The 20,938-nt window shown below is 39.3% G+C and overlaps 2 protein-coding genes across 5 annotated transcripts in view; one reads left to right on the top strand and one right to left on the bottom strand.

Annotated features, from left to right (window-relative positions):
• The window catches only part of gpatch2 (G patch domain containing 2), a 279,190-nt gene extending 272,670 nt beyond the window's left edge, over positions 1 to 6,520 (bottom strand). For all 3 annotated transcript variants that reach the window (XM_059985842.1, XM_059985843.1, XM_059985844.1), the window contains exon 1: positions 6,387 to 6,520. In XM_059985842.1, the coding sequence (XP_059841825.1) occupies positions 6,387 to 6,430 (44 nt within the window). In that variant the 5' untranslated portion in view covers positions 6,431 to 6,520. The remainder of the gene's footprint in view (positions 1 to 6,386) is intronic.
• Positions 6,521 to 6,721: 201 nt separating this feature from the next.
• Positions 6,722 to 20,938, top strand: part of spata17 (spermatogenesis associated 17) — a 264,787-nt gene continuing 250,570 nt past the window's right edge. For both annotated transcript variants that reach the window (XM_059985846.1, XM_059985845.1), the window contains exons 1-2: positions 6,722 to 6,858; positions 10,159 to 10,248. In XM_059985846.1, the coding sequence (XP_059841829.1) occupies positions 6,761 to 6,858; positions 10,159 to 10,248 (188 nt within the window). In that variant the 5' untranslated portion in view covers positions 6,722 to 6,760. The remainder of the gene's footprint in view (positions 6,859 to 10,158; positions 10,249 to 20,938) is intronic.

Genomic DNA, 20,938 nt, shown 5'->3' with positions numbered 1-20,938 from the left:
TTGTTACGATCTTGATCCATATCCGTCCTTTAGCTAGACAGTTTCGTGGAGGACTCGTCACCCAGGCAAGGATGGACACACACACAAGCCCCCCACCGGTCTCGTAGCATTTCTCCTGGTGCGTCTGAGGGGTCTTCCCCAGACCCTACTTTTATCCTCACTCACGGGGTCTCAGGTGTCCATCAGGTTGGGATGATGCAATCCTTCAACCAGACCACTCTGACTGCCCCGAGGGGTTTCAACGAATAGTACAGCACTCAATACACAATTCCTTCTCCAAGAGACAATAGCAATAATCAGTGGTTCTGTTCCGCTTTTGTTAGGAGACTTTCCACTTTTTGTGTATTCCTGCATTGTCAATAACAACTGCCTTTTCTGTTATCCTGTGTCTGTCTCTCTCATTACTGACATGATGTGTATCTCTCTCATTTTCTGAGTATCAGACCCGAAATAATAGGGATCTTGAGATTCTCAAAAGGTGGGGGGAGGCGGGCATTGGTGATTCTGTACCCTTCTGCCCATCAGATTTGCTCCTCATTTGTAACAGCTGAAACATGCCAAGATGAAAGATGGCATGTTGTTCCTCAAGCTTGCATTAGTTCTCACAGTAAGAGTACAGCAGACTAGAGTGATAAATTAATTAATTGGTTTATTTCTGCCAAATGTACCGAGGTACAGTGAAAAACTTGCCTTGCATATCATTCCAACAGACCAATTCAATACAACACTGCATTAATCTCGTACAAGGGAAACAGATAACAAGTATTATAGTTATAAAGAAAGTGCAGTGCAGGTAGACAATAACGTGCAAGGTCACAACAAGGTAGATTCTGAGACCAAGAGTGCATTTTATCATATCAGGGAAACATTCAAAAGTCTTATGACAGACAGCACGTAGGAGCTGCCCTTGAGCTTGTGGTACATGCATATACATATACACACTTTACTATTTCTTTATCTTCTGCCCTGGACAGCAGAGAAGAGAGAATGTCTGGGGTGAGTGGCGTCTCTGTTTATGCTTTACCAAGGCGGTGAGAGGTATAGACAGTTTATGGAGGGGAGGCTGTTTTTTGTGATGTGCTGAGCTACGTCCAGAACTCTGCTATCTTTTGTCATCATGAGCAGAGTAGTTGCCATACCAAGCCGTGATGCATCAAGATAGGATGCCTTGTATCGTGCACGGATAGAAACTGGTAAGGGTCAAAACGGGTCTGCCAAATTTCTTCAGCCTTCTTAAGTCAAGGCACTAGAGTGCTTTCCTGGCTATGGTGTCAATATGGTTGGACCTATGCTGAATATTGCTGGGTCAAGGTAGTCTTGCTGGGTGGATTTAATGCACATTTCTCAAAGCACTTCATGATGGTGAACGTCAAACTACCAGACAGTAGTCATTAAGGCATATTGTCATCTTTCCCTTTGGTACTGAGATGATAGTGATCTTCTTAAACCAGGTGTAACCATGGATTGAAGTTAAGAATATCTGCAAATACCCCTACCTGCTGACCTGCACAAGATTTAAGGACATGGCCAGCTGCACTGCCTGGGCCACAGATTCACCCTACTGATGTCACATCTGCAATGGTGACTGTGGGTTCAGATGCAGGGAGGGCTATCTGGGTGAGTGGTAACACTTCAACTTCTTCTGTTCAAAATGTGCGTAGAATGTATTAACGTCATCGGGAAGTAATGAGCTGTTCTTGGCAATGCTGCCTGACTTGTTTAGTAGATATTAGAGTATGTAAGGTCTGCCTCATCTGACGGATGCTCTGGGACTCTATTTTGGACTGGTATTGACTCTTGGCATTCCTAATAGTTTTTTGGAGTTACCATGTCGATTTCATGTAAAGGCAGGCTCATGTGATTTTGAACACTGCAGTCCCAGGCTTCAACATCGGGTCATGGAGTCATAGAGCACTACGCCAGAGAAACAGGCCCTTCAACCCATTACTCCATGCCAACCTATTATTCTGCCAAGTCCCATCAACCCACACCTGGACCAGAATCTCCCATATCCCTCCTATCAATGCACTTAAAAATTTGCAATTGCAAAATAGTCAAACATCAGCTCGCAGCTTTCTCGCAATGAGGTTCCCACATGGTACCTCTGCCTCACGGAATCCTCTTGGAGACTGCAAATCACAGACTCCAACAGTTTCAACATCACATTCAAAATGAAAACAAGCATAAAATAAGTGAAGTATTTCGTTTCATGATCTATTCAGATGTTGATTGAAGAAGTGTTGTACGCAGGCACCATCTTGAGTGGAATCCTAGGAATCAGGATCTGTATTCTCAGATCCTTTTGTCCTACTGCACTCCTCAGTGCCTTGCTCTTCACTGCACACGTCCTACCAAAATTTTCAGCCTATTTTTCCAGCTGGTTCAGATTCCACTCCAAGCTTTGAATGGAGCAGAGATCGGATCTCCCAGTACATCTACGATTTCCAGTTTGGAAACATTCAGATCGTCCTCTTTGGTATATAATCCTCAACAAACTTGCTAATTAAGTCCATGACAGTGGTGACATACTTATTTAGGCTGACAGGTCAGAGCGGGAGTGGGTGAAGGATGAAAGTGACAGAAAATAGGAAACCCACAAGTCATCCCTGCAGATTGAATGCAGGTGTCCTACAAAGTGGACACCCAATCGATCTTTGGTTTCTTCAAAGTAGATGAAACCACGTTCAGTAGACTAAGCTGGATGAAGTGAACACAAGTTGCTACTTCACCCGAAAAGAGTGGAAAGGGATGAGGTGACAGTAAACTGTGGCGTCACCTGTAGATGCAAAGGAAAGGGCTGTGGAAGGGGCACCACTAGTGGTAGAGTGGGTTAGGATTCACAAAAATAGACCCTGTGAAATGCTGAAAAGGGAGGAGATGTGTTCAAGTGATGGAATCTCTCTGAAGATTGTGAAAACCGTAATATGCTAAATGTGGGGCTGGTTAGAATGGAAGCGAGAACATGGAAACTCTTTCCTTGCTTTGTCCTAGAGGAGAAAGGGTGAGAGCAAGGACTGGGAAATGGATGGGATGCAATCAGGGACTTTATTAACAATCAAAGGAAAGCCATGGTTTGGGAAGAAGGCAGGCACTTCAGAAGCACCTGTCTGGAAATCTTCATCATTTGAGTCAATATAATAGACAGCAGAACTGGAAGAATGGAATAGTTTTTACAGGATGGAGGTCTGGATGAAGAGTAGTCAGTAGACACATAATGGATGCTAGTAGCTAGCCTTTTCCTGAGATGGAAACAATGAATCAAAAAAAAGGAAGGGAAGAGACTAGTCATGAAGTTGAGAGCAGAGTGCAAAAGTAATGAAACTGTCAACTTCTACACAAGTACAGGAGGCAACACCAAGAAAATCATCAATATGCAACAAAGTTTTCATTAATTTTCATTATTTTAATTAATTGTTCAGTATTGACCCAAACTCAATGCAGATTATAGTGAGCAAAGCTGCATCATTGCCTCAATACTTCTCATTGCAATGTTGTGCCTCACCTTCAACAAAAAGTCCCTCTGGGGCTAGCAAATATGCAGGTAAAATTTTGAAAAGCATTGGTCTATTTCAGAACTGACATCATTCCAGCCTCAACGTAGCATATGGATATGCACTTTCCTATGGATATGACCATCCCTTTGCTGAAGTATGGGAAAAGATTAGCCTTCCACTTAGCTACTGCAAAACAAAAAGTCCACTGCCAATGTACAAAACCACCCTGTCTGTCCACTCCCAGCCAATAAAGATAGGCATTACTGTTGGAATGCCACCCTCTCTGAATGTAGGCAGATACTGACAACAGAATGGGCAGAAACTGATGATAAAATGCACTGCCTCCATCAGTCTGACACCACAATGTTTGGCCATCTGAGAAAAGGAACAGCTGAAGATAAGATGCCTTTGAAAGTGAGTCCATTGGTTGTGAGAACATTTTAATGAAGGGGCAAGTGAAGTTGAGTGAAGTTATCCTCTCTGGTTCAAGAGCCTGATGGTTAAGGGGTAGTAACTGTTCCTGAAACTGGTGGTGTGCATACCAGCACAGCTGTACCTATTTTCTGATGGCAGCAGTGAGCATGTCTTGGGTGGGGGGAGTTCCCTAATGATGGATATTGCTGTCCTTTGACAGCATTTCATGTAAATGTGCTCAATGGTGCGGAGGGTTTTGCTCATGATTGAACCTATGAACACTACCTCACTTTTTTAAAAATTATTTTTGTTTTTGTACGACTACACTTAATTTAACTATTTAACATACATAGATATTTATTGCAATTAATTGTTTTCTATATTTATCATGTACAGTTGGCCCTCCTTGTCTGCAGGGGATTGGTTCCTGGATCCCCTGTGGATACCAAAAAAAAAATGCAGATGCTCAAGTTGGTGGACTTTAGGACCTGGCCGAGCTCTAGACCTTATCTAACCTGTCTCAGTGTGGTGGACTTTTGGACCCAATGGAGCTCTGGACCAGCCACCCACAGTGTTTCTGTTCTGGAAAATGATCACGATTGAAAATAAAGTAGAAATAATAAAGCGATCGGAAAGAGGTGAAATGCCATCGGTCATTGGAAATGCGTTAGGCTACAGTCGGTCAACAATCGGAACAATTTTAAAGGATAAAGTGAGAATAATGAGCATGTGAAGGCCCTGCCCCGATGAAAGCTGCAATTATTACTAAGCAATGCAGTGGTTTAATTATTGAAATACGCATGTTTCTTAAGTGTTTCATATGCATAGAAAGGTAAAATATACACTATATACAAAGACAAAAGTTTGACGAACTGACGCTAAATAATACCGGATGTACCTGTTCCAACTTAGAGAACTTGTGCTTTTTTTTTGATTCCCGATCTGTGGTAACCTACGCACATCCTCCCGTATACTTTAAAATCATCTCTAGATTACTTATAATACCTAATACAATGTAAATGCTATGTAAATAGTTGTTATACTGTATTGTTTAGGGGGTAATGACAAGAAAAAAAAGTCTGTACATGCTCAGACAACAAGTGCTAGAGAAAGAACTTCCGGGTTTTCCCGACCCACGGTTGGTTGAATCCGCACATGCAGAACCCGCGGATAAGGAGGGCTGACTGTATTGCAATGTACTGCTGCCTCTAAGTTAGCAAATTTCACGACAAATGCTGGTGATATTATACCTGATTCTGATGGATTGAACCATACCCACTACTTTTTGGAGGATTTTCCGTTCAAGGGCATTGGTGTTTCCATACGAAGCCATGATGCAACCAGTCAATATACTCTCCACTGCACATCTTCAGAAGTTTGTCAGAGTTTTAGATGTCACGTCGAAACTTTGCAAACTCCTAAGTAGAGGCGCTGCTATGCCTTCTTCGTAAATACACTTGCATGTTGGGCCTAGGGGTAGTCCACTGAAATTATAACACCAAGGAATTTAAAGCTGCTGACCCTCTTCACCTCTGATCCCCTGATGAGGACCAACTCATGGACTTCCAATTTCCTACTCTTTAAGTCAATAATCAGCTCCTCGGTTTTGCTGATGTTGAAGGTTGTTGTTATGGCACCACTCAATCACATTTTCAATCTCCCTCCTACATGCTAATTCATCACCACCTTTAATTCAGCCTACAATAGCAGAATTGTCAGCAAGCTGTGTTTTAAGTGTGAAGCGAGTAGAGCAAGGAGTGAAGCACTCAGCTTTGTGGTGCACCTGTGCTGATGGAGATTTCTCATGCTGCCAAGCATGTCAACTCGTGTTGCACATGAAAGGCAGAAGAAGTGTATCATCTCCCCAAATACCCATCCACCAGCCTGGGCATCAACCAGCTCTTGACTGTCCCACATGTCACAGAATCTATGCACCCCAGCCACCTCAGAGTTGGAATGGAAGTAAATCATACTCAACCCTGAGGAATTGACTGAGAAATCTTAATTCCTTTCTAAATGGCTGCAAAACAGGATGTAATAAAATAGTCACTACAAGATAAAGTATCATTTTCTCAAAGCAGGCAACAGATGACTAGTTTGGAAACTGATGAACTTGACACCAACTTTGATTTCCTTTCCAACGTTGTCGTTGAATATGTCAAACATTTTGTTTATTATTTTAAGTATCAACATTGTGTTGAAATCAAAACAGTCACTCAAACACTTCATGTCATTGTAGCAGTGTTCACGTTTTACACGGAAGTAACATTTTTTTTTTAAAAGACTACACTTTCCAAAATTAATTCTGTTTCTATCTCAGACCTTTTGATGGAAGCGACTTGTATGCAACACCCAGCAGGGACAGCGGGCCTTCCTCCCTGCCCAGTGCCACTTGGCCAAGCGGACCACAAATAAAAGGAATGATGAGCTGCACGACCCACCGCTTTCAACTCAACATCCCCCACAGCATCTACTTACCAGTCAGTCAAGATCCTGCAGACTCTGCCTGCCGCACTAGGCATCAAAGGCGACTGTCATGAGTCTTATGTGGCTCCAGCAAACAACTTTGAAATGTTCGCCTTCAACACGCTGCAGGCACAATCAGACCCGACCGGCGCAAGGGAACATGGGAAAACCCAATCGTGCACCGGAAGCAGGCCCGGACCTTCGCTCTTCTCAAATCGCAAGATGCTCAGATGTGCAGCCTGCTTAGAAACGTGTTTTATTTTCCCAGAGTGACAGCAGCCCCGAATTTTGTGTTTTTTTTCCCGCTGCATCTGAGTTCTCCCGTGGATTCACCATGAGAAGCGAACCCTAAGTCTGCCACGATGTAGGAGACTCCTCTGGTCTCCATGGAAACGCAATACAACTACAAGGGGAAGATGGCAACTTTGGACAGGCTGCAGGAACTTCTGGTGGGGCTGGAGAACGAGTATTTTGGTAGGAATTGGTAGGTACGGACAATTGCTAGATAAGTGCCGAGTTTACCCCCATAGAATGGATTCCGGGAGAAAAGTGTAACGTCTTCGGTGCTGTTAGGAAAATTGTGGCAATTGTTTTACATTCTCTGAACTGAAATAGTTAAAAAAATAAAAAAGACGGCTTTTTATAAATTGTGGAAAATTATTTTTGAAATTGATGAAAAAATAAATATACTGTATATTCATAGGATAGAAGGATGTCCATTTAGAACAGAGATGGGAAGGAAATCCTTTCACCAGAATCTCTGGAATTCATTGTCACAAACGGCTGTAGAGGCAAAGTCGTTGACTATATTTAAAGCCGAAGTTGATAGGTTCTTGATTAGTCAGAGCGTCTAAGATTATGGGGAGAAGACAGGAAAAGGGGTTTGAGAGGGATAATAAATCACCCAAACTGGATGTGGAGCAGTTACAATGGGCTGATTGGCTTAATTCTGCCCCTATGTCTTATGGTCTATGGTCTTACGATAAAGGGCTGCCTGAACCCAGTTCTGTCGCATAGGATGGATGGATGAATGGTCTACGTTAAGTATAAACTTCTTTCAGGATCTCGACGTCTCAGAATGTGAAGCATGTATAAGTTATCTGGAAATTTAGTTACTAGGTATTACTGTCTAGATATTTATTTAGTTAATATAATAGATAGCTAGATAGATACTTTATTGATTTCAAAGGAAGTTACAGTGTCACAGTAGCATTACAAGTGCACAGATATACAAATATTAGAAGAGAAGTAAGAAAGAATTAAAAAAAAGTTACCTCAAACAGTCTAACAGGAGGAGGTCATCACTTCCCTGGCTCTAAGTTGACTCATTATAGAGCATAATGGAGAGGGTAAGAATGACCTCGTATAGCACTCTTTGAAGCAGTACAGTTGTCTTAGTCTATTACTATAAGTGTTTCTCTGTTCAGCCAATGTGGCATGGGGAGGATGAAAAACATTGTCCAGGATTTTCCTTAGGGTCTTTTGTTCTACCATATAATATCAAAATGAATCTTGTGAACTCATTTTCTAGTGAATGATTGTGTATGACTACATTACTGGCTCAAATTGTAGCTTTTTCAAAGAAAACATCTTAAGATTCAGAATAATTTGAATGTCAATTATTCACTCAGTGGAGAAGTGACGTAAACCTGATTACATCAAATTCATCTATTTTATTATAAAATAAGATCATTTCCTCCCCTGCTTTCTCAGGTTGTTATCAGATGAAATACAAACACTTACTCATGTTTTAAATGTTTTCTTACATCTAGTTGGCTGATGTGACTTGAGATATTAACTAGTTCAGTCTGATGTAGGGTGACTCATCTCATGATTTATATAAAAAATTCTCTTATTTCTCATTTCAGCTTCATATAAGTTGAGCCTCTTGAATGTATACTAACCACTTGCTGGAAAAAGTTTTGCTATCTTGTATGAAATGAGAATTTAGAATTACATCTACACATGAAATGACCAGAATATTTTTAAGATAGAAGCTAAGAGAGATACAACTGAAGTACTACAACTCCATACAATAATCCTAGAAAGAGAGTCCTAAAAAATACACACAGAAACTACACCCTTTGGTTCATCTAAAATACATGCCAAGCCATTTAAACTGCCTACTCCCGATGTCCTGGACCAGGAGCATGTCCCTCCATACCCCTACCATGCATGTACCTATCCAAACTTCTCTTAAACTTTGAAGGTTCTGTGCAGCACTCATGCTGGTAGCTAGCTCCACACTCTCATGACCTTCTGAGTGAAGAAGTTTCTTCTCAACATTTACAACATGCTGGAGGAACTCAGCAGGTCAGGCAGCATCCGTGAAAACAAGCAGTCAACGTTTTGGGCCGAGACCCTTCGTCAGGACTTTAAAATCTCTTACTATCTTTCCTTTCAGTTAGTCCTGATGAAGGGTCTCAGCCTGAAATGTCGACAGCGCTTCTCCCTATAGATGCTGCCTGGCCTGCTGCGTTCCACCAGCACTTTGTGTGCGTTGCCAGAGTATCATGATGCTGGGAATCCAAGATAAAGCTGCTAAAACTAAAACCTTCAGCAGCTTAGACCTTCTGCTGTGATAAGAAGAAAATCATATTATAACTTTTTTTTTGTCAGAGCCGAATTTGGAAAAGTTTATATACCTAATTTGAAATAATTCATTCTGTTTATAGATTAGGCCTGATTATTTGTGTGTTTCAATATGTTTGAGTTTCTTTTATATATGATTAATCTACTTATTGGGCAATACTTGTCTGCCTGCTTTGCACTTTCTCTGTAACTGTAATGCTTTAGTCTACATTGTGTTATCTTTACTCGTTACTACCTCAATGTTGTAATGAAATTATATGTACGGATGACATGCAAAAAAAGTTTTTCTACTGTACTCGGTACATGTGGCAGTAATAAAGCAATTGAAGAGTTTTATCCTAATGTAGCTATAACTTTGAGAAAATTCTAGATAAAAAATATTAAGCCAGATTTCAAGATTTAGTGGAAATTGTGTGAGTGGTAGAATAAAACATTAAAACTTCTATCCGACATCCTTCTGAGAGTTTTTAACTACTTATGGTCTGTTCTCATTTGAGTCCGTGATGATTGTCAGCTTAGTAACATGTAAAGTACAATATTCAGAGTTGTCATGGTACCTGCTTACAACCTTGAATTAAATTGCCTTTGGCGAAACAAAATAATTCCTATAATTTTTGTAGTGTGAGATGTGAAGTACATTGATGCAATAGAAGATGCTTTTTATGGTGTAGAAAATGGCCAAAGATAGGTTCTTTTCCTATCTGATGTAAAGTGGTGTGCATGCTTTTCCTCATTCCATTTGCATTCACACTGGTACCATGTTCTTGCACATTACCAACTTGTGGATTTTTTTCTTCTTTTTGTATCATACAAAATGCAAGACCTTAGGAAATGACAGTGTGACCATGCATGGTCCTTGTAAGGAGTTGTGATCCATGTACAGCTACTTTATATGCATGTTCAACATTTATCAAAGACAACATAGTAATCCACTCCTACATTTTCTGTGGAACATACTTGGAGATAGTTTGCAAGAGAGTTCTCAAAATATTATTCTTTTTATGTTAAAGGGTAGAAAAATACACATTTAATATACTATCTATGTTGCATTTTTTAAAAATAGCCTTAAAATCATGTTCTTACTTGTCACAGGTTATTTTTAATAAAGATATGTTCTTTATTTTTTTTAAACTGGCAGTAGGGTTCTTTCTAACTGATTTTAAATGTCTTTAATCAAATAAAAATATTTCAGGATTGCAGAAGAAAACCGACTGAGAGAACATTGTGCTGCTGTGAAAATCCAGAGCTGTTTTAGGGGGTTTAAGGTTCGAGCACGTATCAGGTACAGAGAATATATTTTATTCTTAATCTATAATATGTCCAATATATATATATTCCCATGACTTTACATTAACTACACTTATTATAGTGATTGTAATCTTATTTCAGAATAATTATAGCCTCCAGCTATTATTTTTCTATTGCACCACAGTTTTTTCACTCCCACTCCTTGTCTTGTACTGTAGGAGGACACCTTTTGCAAGAGTTTTGCTATTTAATAATAAATTACCTTATGAAGTGAAAGATGATATCACAGAACAAAATCTCTGCTTCTAAAATGAGAATTGAATTGCATGTGCATTGTTTGCTTTAAATATCCATTACAACAAGATAAAAGCTTTCTTTTATCTAAAGATTATTCTTGGTTAGATAGACCATATGATACAAGAGAAGAATTAGGCCATTTGGCCCATCGAGCCTGCTCCACCATTTCATCATGGTTGATCTATTTCCCTCTCAGCCCCAATCTCCTATCTTCTCCATGTACCCCTTCATGCCTTCACTAATCAAGAATCTATCAACCTCTACCCAATGACATTGCCTCCACAGCCACCTGTAGCAACAAATTCCACAGATTCATCACTCTCTGGCTAAAGGAATTCCTCCTCATCCCCTTTCAAAATGGGTGTCCCTCTATTCAAAGGCTGTGCCTCCTGGTCCTAGACTCTCCCACCACAGGAAACATCTTTGCAGCATCTGCAAACTTGACCACAAAGCCATCAATTCCATTATTCAATTGATTGACATATGATTTTGAAAGAAACAGTCCCAATACAGACCCCAGTGGAATGCCGCTAGTCATCAGCAGCCAACCAGAAAAGTCTCCTTTTATTCCCATTCTTTGCCTCCTGCCAATCAGCCAATGCGGAATCCATGTTAGTATCTAATACCATGGGTTCTTAACATTGACCAGTAACCTCGTGTGACAGCTTGTCAAAGGGCTTCTGAAAATGCAAGTACACAACATCAACCAATTCTCCTTTATTTATCCTGCTTGTTATTTCTTCAAAGAGCTCCAATAGATTTGTCAGCCAAGATTTTCTCTTGAGGAAATCATGCCGACCGGCCTATTTTATCGTGCCTCCAGGTACCCCAAAACCACATTCTTAAAAGTTGATCACTTTGCAACCACTGAAGTCAGACTAACTGGCCTATATATTCCTTTATTCTGTCTCTCTCCCTTCCTGAAGAGTGGAATAACATTTGCAATTTTCCAGTTCTCTGAAACCATTCTGGAATATATTGAGTCTTGAAAGATAATTATTAATGCCTCCACAATCTCTTCAGCCACCTCTTTCAGAACTCTGGGGCTGAATCCACCTGGTCCCTGGTAATGGCAATTTCACTTACTTTTGCCCCCTAACACTCTCAAACTTCTGGCATACTGCTGGAGTCTTCCACAATGAAAGCCGATGCAAAATACTTATTCAGTTCTGTGATTTCCTATTCTTTCAATGCCATCTCTCCAGCATAATTTTCCTGCAGTCAGATATCTACTCTTGCCTCTCTTTTACTCTTTATATATCTAAAGAAAAACTTGTGTTTGATCTTTATATTCTCTGTAATATTACTGGCTAGCTTACCTTTGTATTTGATGTTTTCCCTCTTTATGACTTGTGGATGTACACTTCTGTGCTATGGAAGATCGAGTACTGTATCAACAAAATTTTACAATGTTATGTATTTGTCTCAGTCACATTTGTATCAATCATTTTACTTATTTTCTTGCTGCCTGAACAGTGTCAGAGTTCTTCTCATCCTTACCTACAACCCCATATGAGACTCTGCATCCAACACATTATTCTCTGCAACTTCGACCATTCCAAAGGGATCCTACCACCAAACACATCTTTACCTGCCCCTTCTCCCTGCTTTCTGCAGCCATTGCTCCCTCCATGACTCTCTTGTCTATCTCTCCCACCCCACTTATCTCACTCATGGCACTTATTCTTAGAAGTGGCCAAAGTGCGACACATGCCCATTCTCCTCCTACCTCACTTCCATCAGGGCCCAAACACTCCTTCCAAGTGAGGCAACACCTCACCTGCAAATCTGTGTCCAGTGCTCCCAAAGCAACCTCCTCTACGTTGGTGAGACCCATCGTAAATTGGGAAACTGCTTTGTCGCAGTTCAATAATTCAATCCACCAAAATCAGATCTTCCCTGTGGCCAAACGTTTTAATTCTGATTCCCATTCCCATTCCCAATCCAACATGTTGGTCCATGGCCTCCTATTCTGCTGTGATGAAGCCATCCTCAGGTGGAGGAGCAACACCTCATATTTTGTCTGGATAGCCTTCAACCTGATGGCATGAATATCGATTTCTCAAGAATGCTTTGGCTAAACGCCATATTACTAAGATTCGTCAGCAGAATGGGGATCTGACAGTTAACCATGATGAGGTAAACAAATCTTTTCAAGATTTTTCTACCTCCCTGTCCCATTCTGAATTCCCTCATGATTATAATACCATGTGTGATTTTCTTGGGAAATTGAATTTTCCAAAATTATCATCAGATGATCTTTCAATATTAGAAACTCCTATTACGGATGCAGAAATTAAAGGGGTTATTTCCTCTGTGAATTCTGGGAAAGCACCAGGTCCAGATGGGTATACAGTAGAATTTTTTGAATGTTTTTCCTCTACTCTTTCTCCTTGGTTATGCAGGGTTTTTGAAGAAGCAATTAGATTGGGTAATCTGCCACAATCTTTTTATAGAGCTTCCATTTCTTTAATATTGAAGAAAGATAAAGACCCTACTGACTGTGCATCCTATAGACCAATATCCTTATTGAATGTAGATTCCAAGATCTTTTCCAAGTTACTGGCATCCAGACTGGAGAATGTATTACCTCAAATTATCTCGGAAGATCAAACTGATTTTATTAAAAATCGCTATTCTTTTTTCAATGTTAGGAGATTATTGAATATTGTTTATACTCCACATAGCACTTCAGAATGTGTCATTTCATTAGATGCGGAGAAAGCATTTGATAGAGTTGAATGGCCATACTTATTTACTGTGCTTGAGAAGTTTAATTTTAGTCTGACATTCATTTCCTGGATTAAACTGATATATCATACTCCAGTAGCCTTGGTGCTTACTAACAATCAGAGATCTCCCTTTTTTCGTTTATTTCGGGGTACTAGACAAGGCTGTCCTCTTAGTGCATTATTATTTGATATTGCTTTAGAACTCTTGGCAATTGCTATCAGAGAATCACAGAACATTTTTGGCATTAATCACGGGACGGATATACATAAGCTATCATTATATGCAGATGATTGATTATTATTTATTTCTGATCCTTAGAAATCCATTCCTGCAGTTATATCATTGTTGGCTCAATTTAGTAATTTTTCCGGGTATAAATTAAATCTTAATAAGAGTGAATTGTTTCCTTTAAATAGACAGGTTCCAATTTATGGAAATTTACCTTTTAAATTAGTTAATGACTCTTTTATTTACTTGGGGATTAAAATCACAAAAAATTATACGGACTTATTTAAGGTTAATTTTTTACCCCTAATCGATCAGATTAAATGTTTGTTTACTAAATGGTCACCAGTATCTTTACCTCTGATAGGTCAGATTAATGCTATTAAGATGGTTACTTTACCCAAGTTTTTATATATATTTCAAGCGGTACCAATTTTTATTCTGAAATCTTTTTTTGCTAATGTTGATTCAAAAATTTCCTCATATATATGGCAGAATAAAAATCCTAGATTAGGTAAAAATATTTACAGAAGGCAAGGAAGGAAGGTGGATTGGCATTGCCTAATTTTAGATTTTATTATTGGGCAGTCAATATCCGATGTTTGATATGTTGGTTAAAGGATTGGGATTTATCTTTTAGCCTCATTGGGTGAACCTGGAAATTAAATCTGTACAAGGATTTTCATTGGGTTCTATTTTGGGGTCTTCTCTTCCCTTTGCTCTTTCCAAATTGCAGAAACGAATTGACAATCCGATAGTTAAACATACTTTACGTATATGGTTTCAATTTCGGAAATTTTTTGGGCTAACTTAGTTTGTTTTAAATATTCCTATTGTACCCAATTGCTTTTTTTTATCCTATTGTAGACCAAACTTATTCAGCTTAGAAGACTAAAGGATTACTACGATTTTCTGATTTATTTTTGGATAATTGTTTTATGTCTTTTGAACAATTATCTAATAAATATAATTTGCCTAGATTTTATTTTTTTAGATATTTACAGATTAGGAATTACTTAAATACTGTACTTCCCAAATCTTGTGTCTTCAGGTATTTTGGAGAATTTGTTTGAACTAAATCCTTCTCAGAAAGGGCTAATATCAAAACTCTGCAATATAATTATGAAGATACGTTCAGAGCCCTTCTATAAGATTAAAAATGATTGGGAAAGAGAACTTAACCTTACTATCCCTATTGAGAATTGGGATAAAATTCTTCAATTAGTTAATTCATCATCTATATGTGCTAAACATCCTTTAATACAGTTTAAGGTTGTGCATAGGGCTCATATGTCCAAGGATAAATTGGCTCATCTTTATTCCTATATAAATCCTATTTGTGACAGATGTCATTCTGAGATAGCGTCTTTAACTCATGTTTTGGTCTTGTCCGCTTTTGAAAAAATATTGGAAAGACATTTTTGATGTTACTTCCACGGTATTGAACATTGATTTACAACCTCATCCTATTACTGCAATTTTTGGTTTACCAATGATGGACTCAGTCCATTTATCCTCTTCTGCTTGCTGAATGATTGCATTTCTTACATTAATGGCTAAAAGATCTATTTTGTTGAATTGGAAAGAAATTAATCCTCCTACCGTATTTCATTGGTTTTCTCAAACTATGTTATGTCTAAATTTAGGAAAAATTAGAAGTGTTGTATTTGATACTTATATTAAATTTGAAAAGATATGGAGACCATTTATTCAATATTTTCATATGATGTAATGTGACCCTGTTCCAGTTTTTCCAGTTTTGATTTTACATTTGTTGAGAGGATCGGAGTTGACGACACTGATGATTTTGTATTTTTGTTAGATATTATAAACAGCCCTTTTTTTCATTAATTTTCCCCTTTTATTCTTTTTGTTTTTCCTTATTGTTATTAGATTGTTTGATTAGTTTTTCTTGCATATTTTTTTTTCTTTTTCTCTTTTCTGTTTTTAAAAAAATATATATTATGATATACCTAGGTTTGCTTTGTTTATATGTTACATGTATTGTCCATGATTTGGGAAGACTCATTTATATTGTAACTATTGCTTATGTATTCTTTCATGTTCAGTTGAAATGTGTATGTTTGTAATCCCATTATCTATGTATTAATCTTATTATGTTGATATTAATAATAATAATAAAAAGATTGAAAAAGAAAGAATATCGATTTCTCCTTCTGGTAATCAATTTTTCCCTCCCCTTTCTTCTGTTCCCCACTTTGGCATCTTACGTCTTCTTGTCATCTGCCTATCACCTCCCCTGGTGCCCCTCCTCCTTCCTTTCTCCTATGGTCCACTCGCCTCTCTTATCAGAATCCTTCTTTTACGGCCCTTTAACTTTCCTATCCACCTAGTTCACCTATCACCTTCTAGATATCATTTTTCCTCTTCCTGACCTTTTTTATTCTGGCGTCTTTCCCCTTACTTTCCAGTCCTGGAGAAGAGTCTTGGCCCAAAATGTTGACTGCTGGTTCATTTCCATGGGTGCTACCTGACCTGCTGAGATCCCCCAGCATTTTCTGTGTGTTGCTTTGGATTTCCAGTATCTGCAGAATTTCTGTCTCATGTTTCTGAATTATGATGTCAGTATTTATAATAAAAAATGTCTATGTAAATATTCCACACTATAATCACTACAGCCAGTCTTGTTATATATGTTGCATATCCCAGCTCTTTAGCTTCAACTACAGTGAAATTTCTTATGTACAAATAGCTAGTTCTCAGCATCCATATTACATTTTACAGTCCCATTTTACTGCTTAAAATGTATTTATTATATCAGCATATTGTATAAAACCAAAGACTGAAAACCCAACTTCAAAAATAAACTGAATTATGTCTCCTCAAAATTATGTCCCATCTTTCTAAATACCCTTCATCTCAATGTTCTATTCGATATCTTTTCTCTGTATAAAGTTGCAGACAGATCAATTAATATGTTAAGTATTTTGAAATTGGTGTATGAGCTGATATTCCCTGTTCAGAATACATAAATATCATGCTCAAGTATCGTAAGAGCATTTTATTTTTACTTTTTGTCTGTATATGTGCAGAATAAAGCCAGTAGGTGGTGTTCTATTAAGAATTGCAGCATATAATGTTTGAAATGTAATTGATAAGTACTTTAGAATGGTATCACAAATATCACCATGGTATGTTAAGAACTTTGTAATTCCATTCCTCTTGCTGTCTCTAATGTTCTCAATCTTTAGTTAGTCCCTGCCATTTTCCGATTATTCTTGTCCCAGTATCAACTCTTCCAATATACCTAATATATCTACTTCATGCATTTCATCAGTCAGACTTTATGTTCATCTCCTTGGATTCTGATTTTTACAGCCTTGCTGGTGGCTTACTGCTGAATCCCTAGTTTCATGAAACAAAGCTCTCGGCTTCAAAATGCATTTATTCTTGCTCCCTGCCACACACTGTAAATAACTTGCATATTGTATTGTCTTACAGTTTGTTGGTGAAAGTGGTCATTTGCTTTGGATTTTGCAGCTGAAGGAAATAAATCCTTCAAAACTCTCTTCAGTGAACAGTCAAATAATGCGTTTTGTAGGTAATAAGAGTGAAGTTTTTGAAAAAGCCATACAGTGCCTATAAAAAGTATTCACCCCACACCCACCCTTGGAAGATTTCATGTTTTATTGTCTTACAATAAAATCACAGTGGATTTTATTTGTCTTTTTTGACACTGATCAGCAGAAAAAGACTCCTTTGTGTCAAAGTGAAAACACCTCTACAACATGATCTAAATTAGTTAACAAATATAAAACACAAAAGTAATTGATTGTATAAGTATTTACCAGTCTAATATCACTCACCAAATTATCATGAGCACAGCTAATTGATTTTAGAAGTCACACAATTAGAAAATGGAGTTCACCTGTGTGCAGTGAAGGTGTTTCAATTGACTGTAGTAAAAATACACCTGCATCTCAAAGGTCCAACTGCTGGTGAGTCAGTACCCTGGCCAAAACTACACTATAAAAACAAAAGAACACCAAGCAACTCTGCAAAAAGATTATTGAAAAATACAAGTCAGGAGATGGGTACAAGAAAATTTCAAAGTCACTGAATACAGTTGGAGTACAGTTAAAGTCAATCATCAAGGAATAGAAAGAATATGGAACAGCTGTAAATCTGCCTAGAACAGCCTTTCTTCAAAAACTGAGTGACTGTGCAAGAAGGGAACTAGTGAGGGAGGCCACCAAGAGACCTATGATAACTCTGGAGAAGTTACAAGCTTCAGTGGCTGAGATGGGAGAGACTGCACATCCAGCAACTGTTACTCGGGTGCTTCACCAGTGGTAGCTTTATGGAAGAGTGGTAAAAGAAAGCCACTGTTGGAGGGAACAAAACTCACATGAAATCAGAGTTTGCCAGAAAGTATATGGGGGACTCTGAAGTCAGCTGGAAGAAGGTTCTCTGGTCCAGTGAAACCAAAATTGAGTTTTTTGGCCATCAGACAAAGAAATGCTTGGCATAAACCAAACACTGTACATCATCAAAAGCACACCACCCCTACTGTGAAGCATAGTGGGGATGCTGTGGGGATGGTTCATGGCAGCAGACCCTGGAAGGCTTGTGAAGGTAGAGGGTAAAATGAATGCAGCAAAGTACAGGAAATTTCTGGAGGAAAACCTGATGCAGTCCGCAAGAGAACTGCGACTTGTGAAAAGATTTGTTGTCCAGCAAGACCATAACCCCAAGGCTACACAGGAATGGCTTAAAAACAAAAAAGTTAATGTCCTGGAGTGGCCAAGTCAGAGTCCAGACCTCAGTCCAATTGAGAACTTGTGGGTGGACTTGAAAAGGGTTGTTTACTCACGACCCCCTTGCAATTGATAGAGCTTGAGCAGTTTCATAAAGAAGAATGGGGAAAAATTGGAGTGCACAGATGTGCAAAGCTGATAGAGACCTATCCACATAGTCTTAAGGCTGTAATTGCTGCCAAAGGTGCATCTACTAAATAGGAAGTGAAGGGAGTGAATACTAATGCAATCTATTATTTTTTTGTTTTATATTTGTAATTAATTTAGATGACTTTGTAGAGATCTGTTTTCACTTTGACATGAAAGAGTCTTTCCGTTAATCAGTGTCAAAAAAATCCAAATTGTATTCACTGTGCTTCAATGCTGTAAAACAATAAAACATGCAAGGCAACGGAGGTTTGAGATCAGAATTTTCCTTCTCCTAGTTGAGCTGCCAACCCCATCTCCTGAAGTGACTGGTTTTAAGGCAACCGTAACCCACCAGATTTAGGAGCAGAAGTCGGCCACTTGCCCATTGAATCTGCTCTTCTCATGGGCTGATCCAGTTCTTCCAATCATCCCAACTCCCTTGCCCTCTCCCCATGTCCTTTGAAGCCACGGCTAATCAAGAACCTATCAATCTCTGCCTTAAATGCACCCAATGACTTGGCTCCACAGCCAGTCTTAGCAACAAATTCCACAGATTTACCACCCGCTGCCTGAAGTAATTTCTCTGCTTCGCTGTTCCAAATGGACATCCTTCAACCCTGAAGTCACGCCCTGATCACATGAAGGCCAGAAGCTGGATTCAGTTGTCAGAGGCTATTTGAGGCACACACCATTGGGAGCATTTAATAAAAACCTATACTTTTTATGGGCACTGTATATAGGAGTCATGCAGAGTGAGCACTATAAGCCCCAATCACAGTATATGGAGAATGACAGGAGAGAAAGGGAGTGGGGAACTGCAGCAGCAAATGGAGGGAGGAGGAAATTGGTGTGGGTTAACAAAAGGGACTTTAGAATATATATTCACAAATTCTTAAATTTAGCAATTCAGATCACTAAGGTGATTTAAAAGACATACATGCTTTATTTTGTTACTAGTTGCTCGAATTGAAAAAGCCTTTGACTATCCACACAATCAATGCCTCTGTCAGGTCACATCTCATCCTCTGTCACTCTAAGGAGAAAAGGCCAAGTTCACTCAACCTATTCTCATAAGGCATGTTCCCCAATCCAGGCATCATCCTTGTAAATCTCCTCTGCACCCTTTCTGTAGTTTCCACACCTTCCTTGTAGTGAGGTGACCAGAAATGAGCACAGTACTCCTGGTGGGGTCTGATTGGGGTCAAATATACCTGTAACATTATCTCTCAGCTCTGGATCTCAATCCCACAGTTGTTGAAGGCCAATGCACTGTATGCCTTCTTAACCACAGAATCAACCTGCATAGCAGCTTTGGAGGGTGCTATGGACTCAGACCCCCAGATTCCTCTGATCCTCCATACTGCCAAAAGTCTTAATGTTATTACTATATTCGGCCATCATATTTGACCTACAAAAATGAACTACCTCACACTTATCTAGGTTGAACATCATCTGTCACTTCTCAGTCCAGTTTTGCAGCCTGTCAATGTCCTGCTGTAACCTCTGACATCCCTCCATACTATCCACAACACCCCCAACCTTAGTGTCATCAGCAAATTTACTAACCCATCCCTCCACTTCCTCATCCAGGTCATTTATAAAAATCACGAAGAGCAGGGGCCCGAGAACAGATACTTGAGGCACAGCACTGGTCACCTATATTCATGCAGAATATAACCTGTCTACAACCACTCTTTCCCTTCTCTGGGCAAGGGTGCCTAAGACTTTTGCACAGTTCTGCATTTGTCAACATGGAGTAGTGAGCAAGTTTGTGAATCTGGAGAGCGCAAAGGATGTTGGCAATGGTGAGGGTGGAGCACCATTGGAGAGATGTGGGATGGGTGGCAAAGGAGTGCCAGGGCTGGGAAATGGCACAGGTGCAGACACAGCCAGCTCTAAGCCACCAGGCAAGGCCATTTGTTTCCAAACAATTGGTTTATTGATCATTTAGAACATGTCTATTTGGTGCTTCCTGCTCCCTCCCCTCATTGTTCCCCTTTTCCCAACCATGATTCCCCTATCCCCTTCCCACTCTGTCCATAATTGAGACCCATATCAGGTTTATCATCACTCACTTGTCATGGAATATGTTTTTTTGTGTCAGCAGTACAGTGGCAATAATAAAATCAGTACACCACTGTGCAAAAGCCTTAAGCACCCTAGCTATTTATATGTGCCTAAGACTTTTGCACATTTCTTGTACTTTTGGAACTGGCACAGACACAATGATCTGAATGGTCTCCTTCCACATTGTATATTTTCAGATTCTTAGTAGTTTGAAGAGGGTTGAGGTACAAGACAGACTTCCACTCTACCATAGTAATTAGCACGACACTATTACATCTCAGGGCATTAGAGTTCAAATCTGATATAATCTGTAAGGACTCTGCATGTCCTCCCCATGAAAAGTGAGAGTTTTCTCTGGGTACTTCTGTTCCCTCCCGCAGTCCAAAGACGTGATGTTTAGCTAATTGGTCATTGTAAATTGTCCTGTGATTCAGCTGGGGTTAAATCGAAGATTGCTGGGGCATGGCTCAAAGGGCCAGAAGGGCCTATATCACG

The sequence above is a fragment of the Hypanus sabinus genome, chromosome 12 (assembly GCF_030144855.1).
Source record: "Hypanus sabinus isolate sHypSab1 chromosome 12, sHypSab1.hap1, whole genome shotgun sequence".
Taxonomy (NCBI): domain Eukaryota; kingdom Metazoa; phylum Chordata; class Chondrichthyes; order Myliobatiformes; family Dasyatidae; genus Hypanus; species Hypanus sabinus.
Note: the sequence above shows the minus strand (reverse complement) of the source record. Positions and strands in the feature narration are given on the sequence as shown.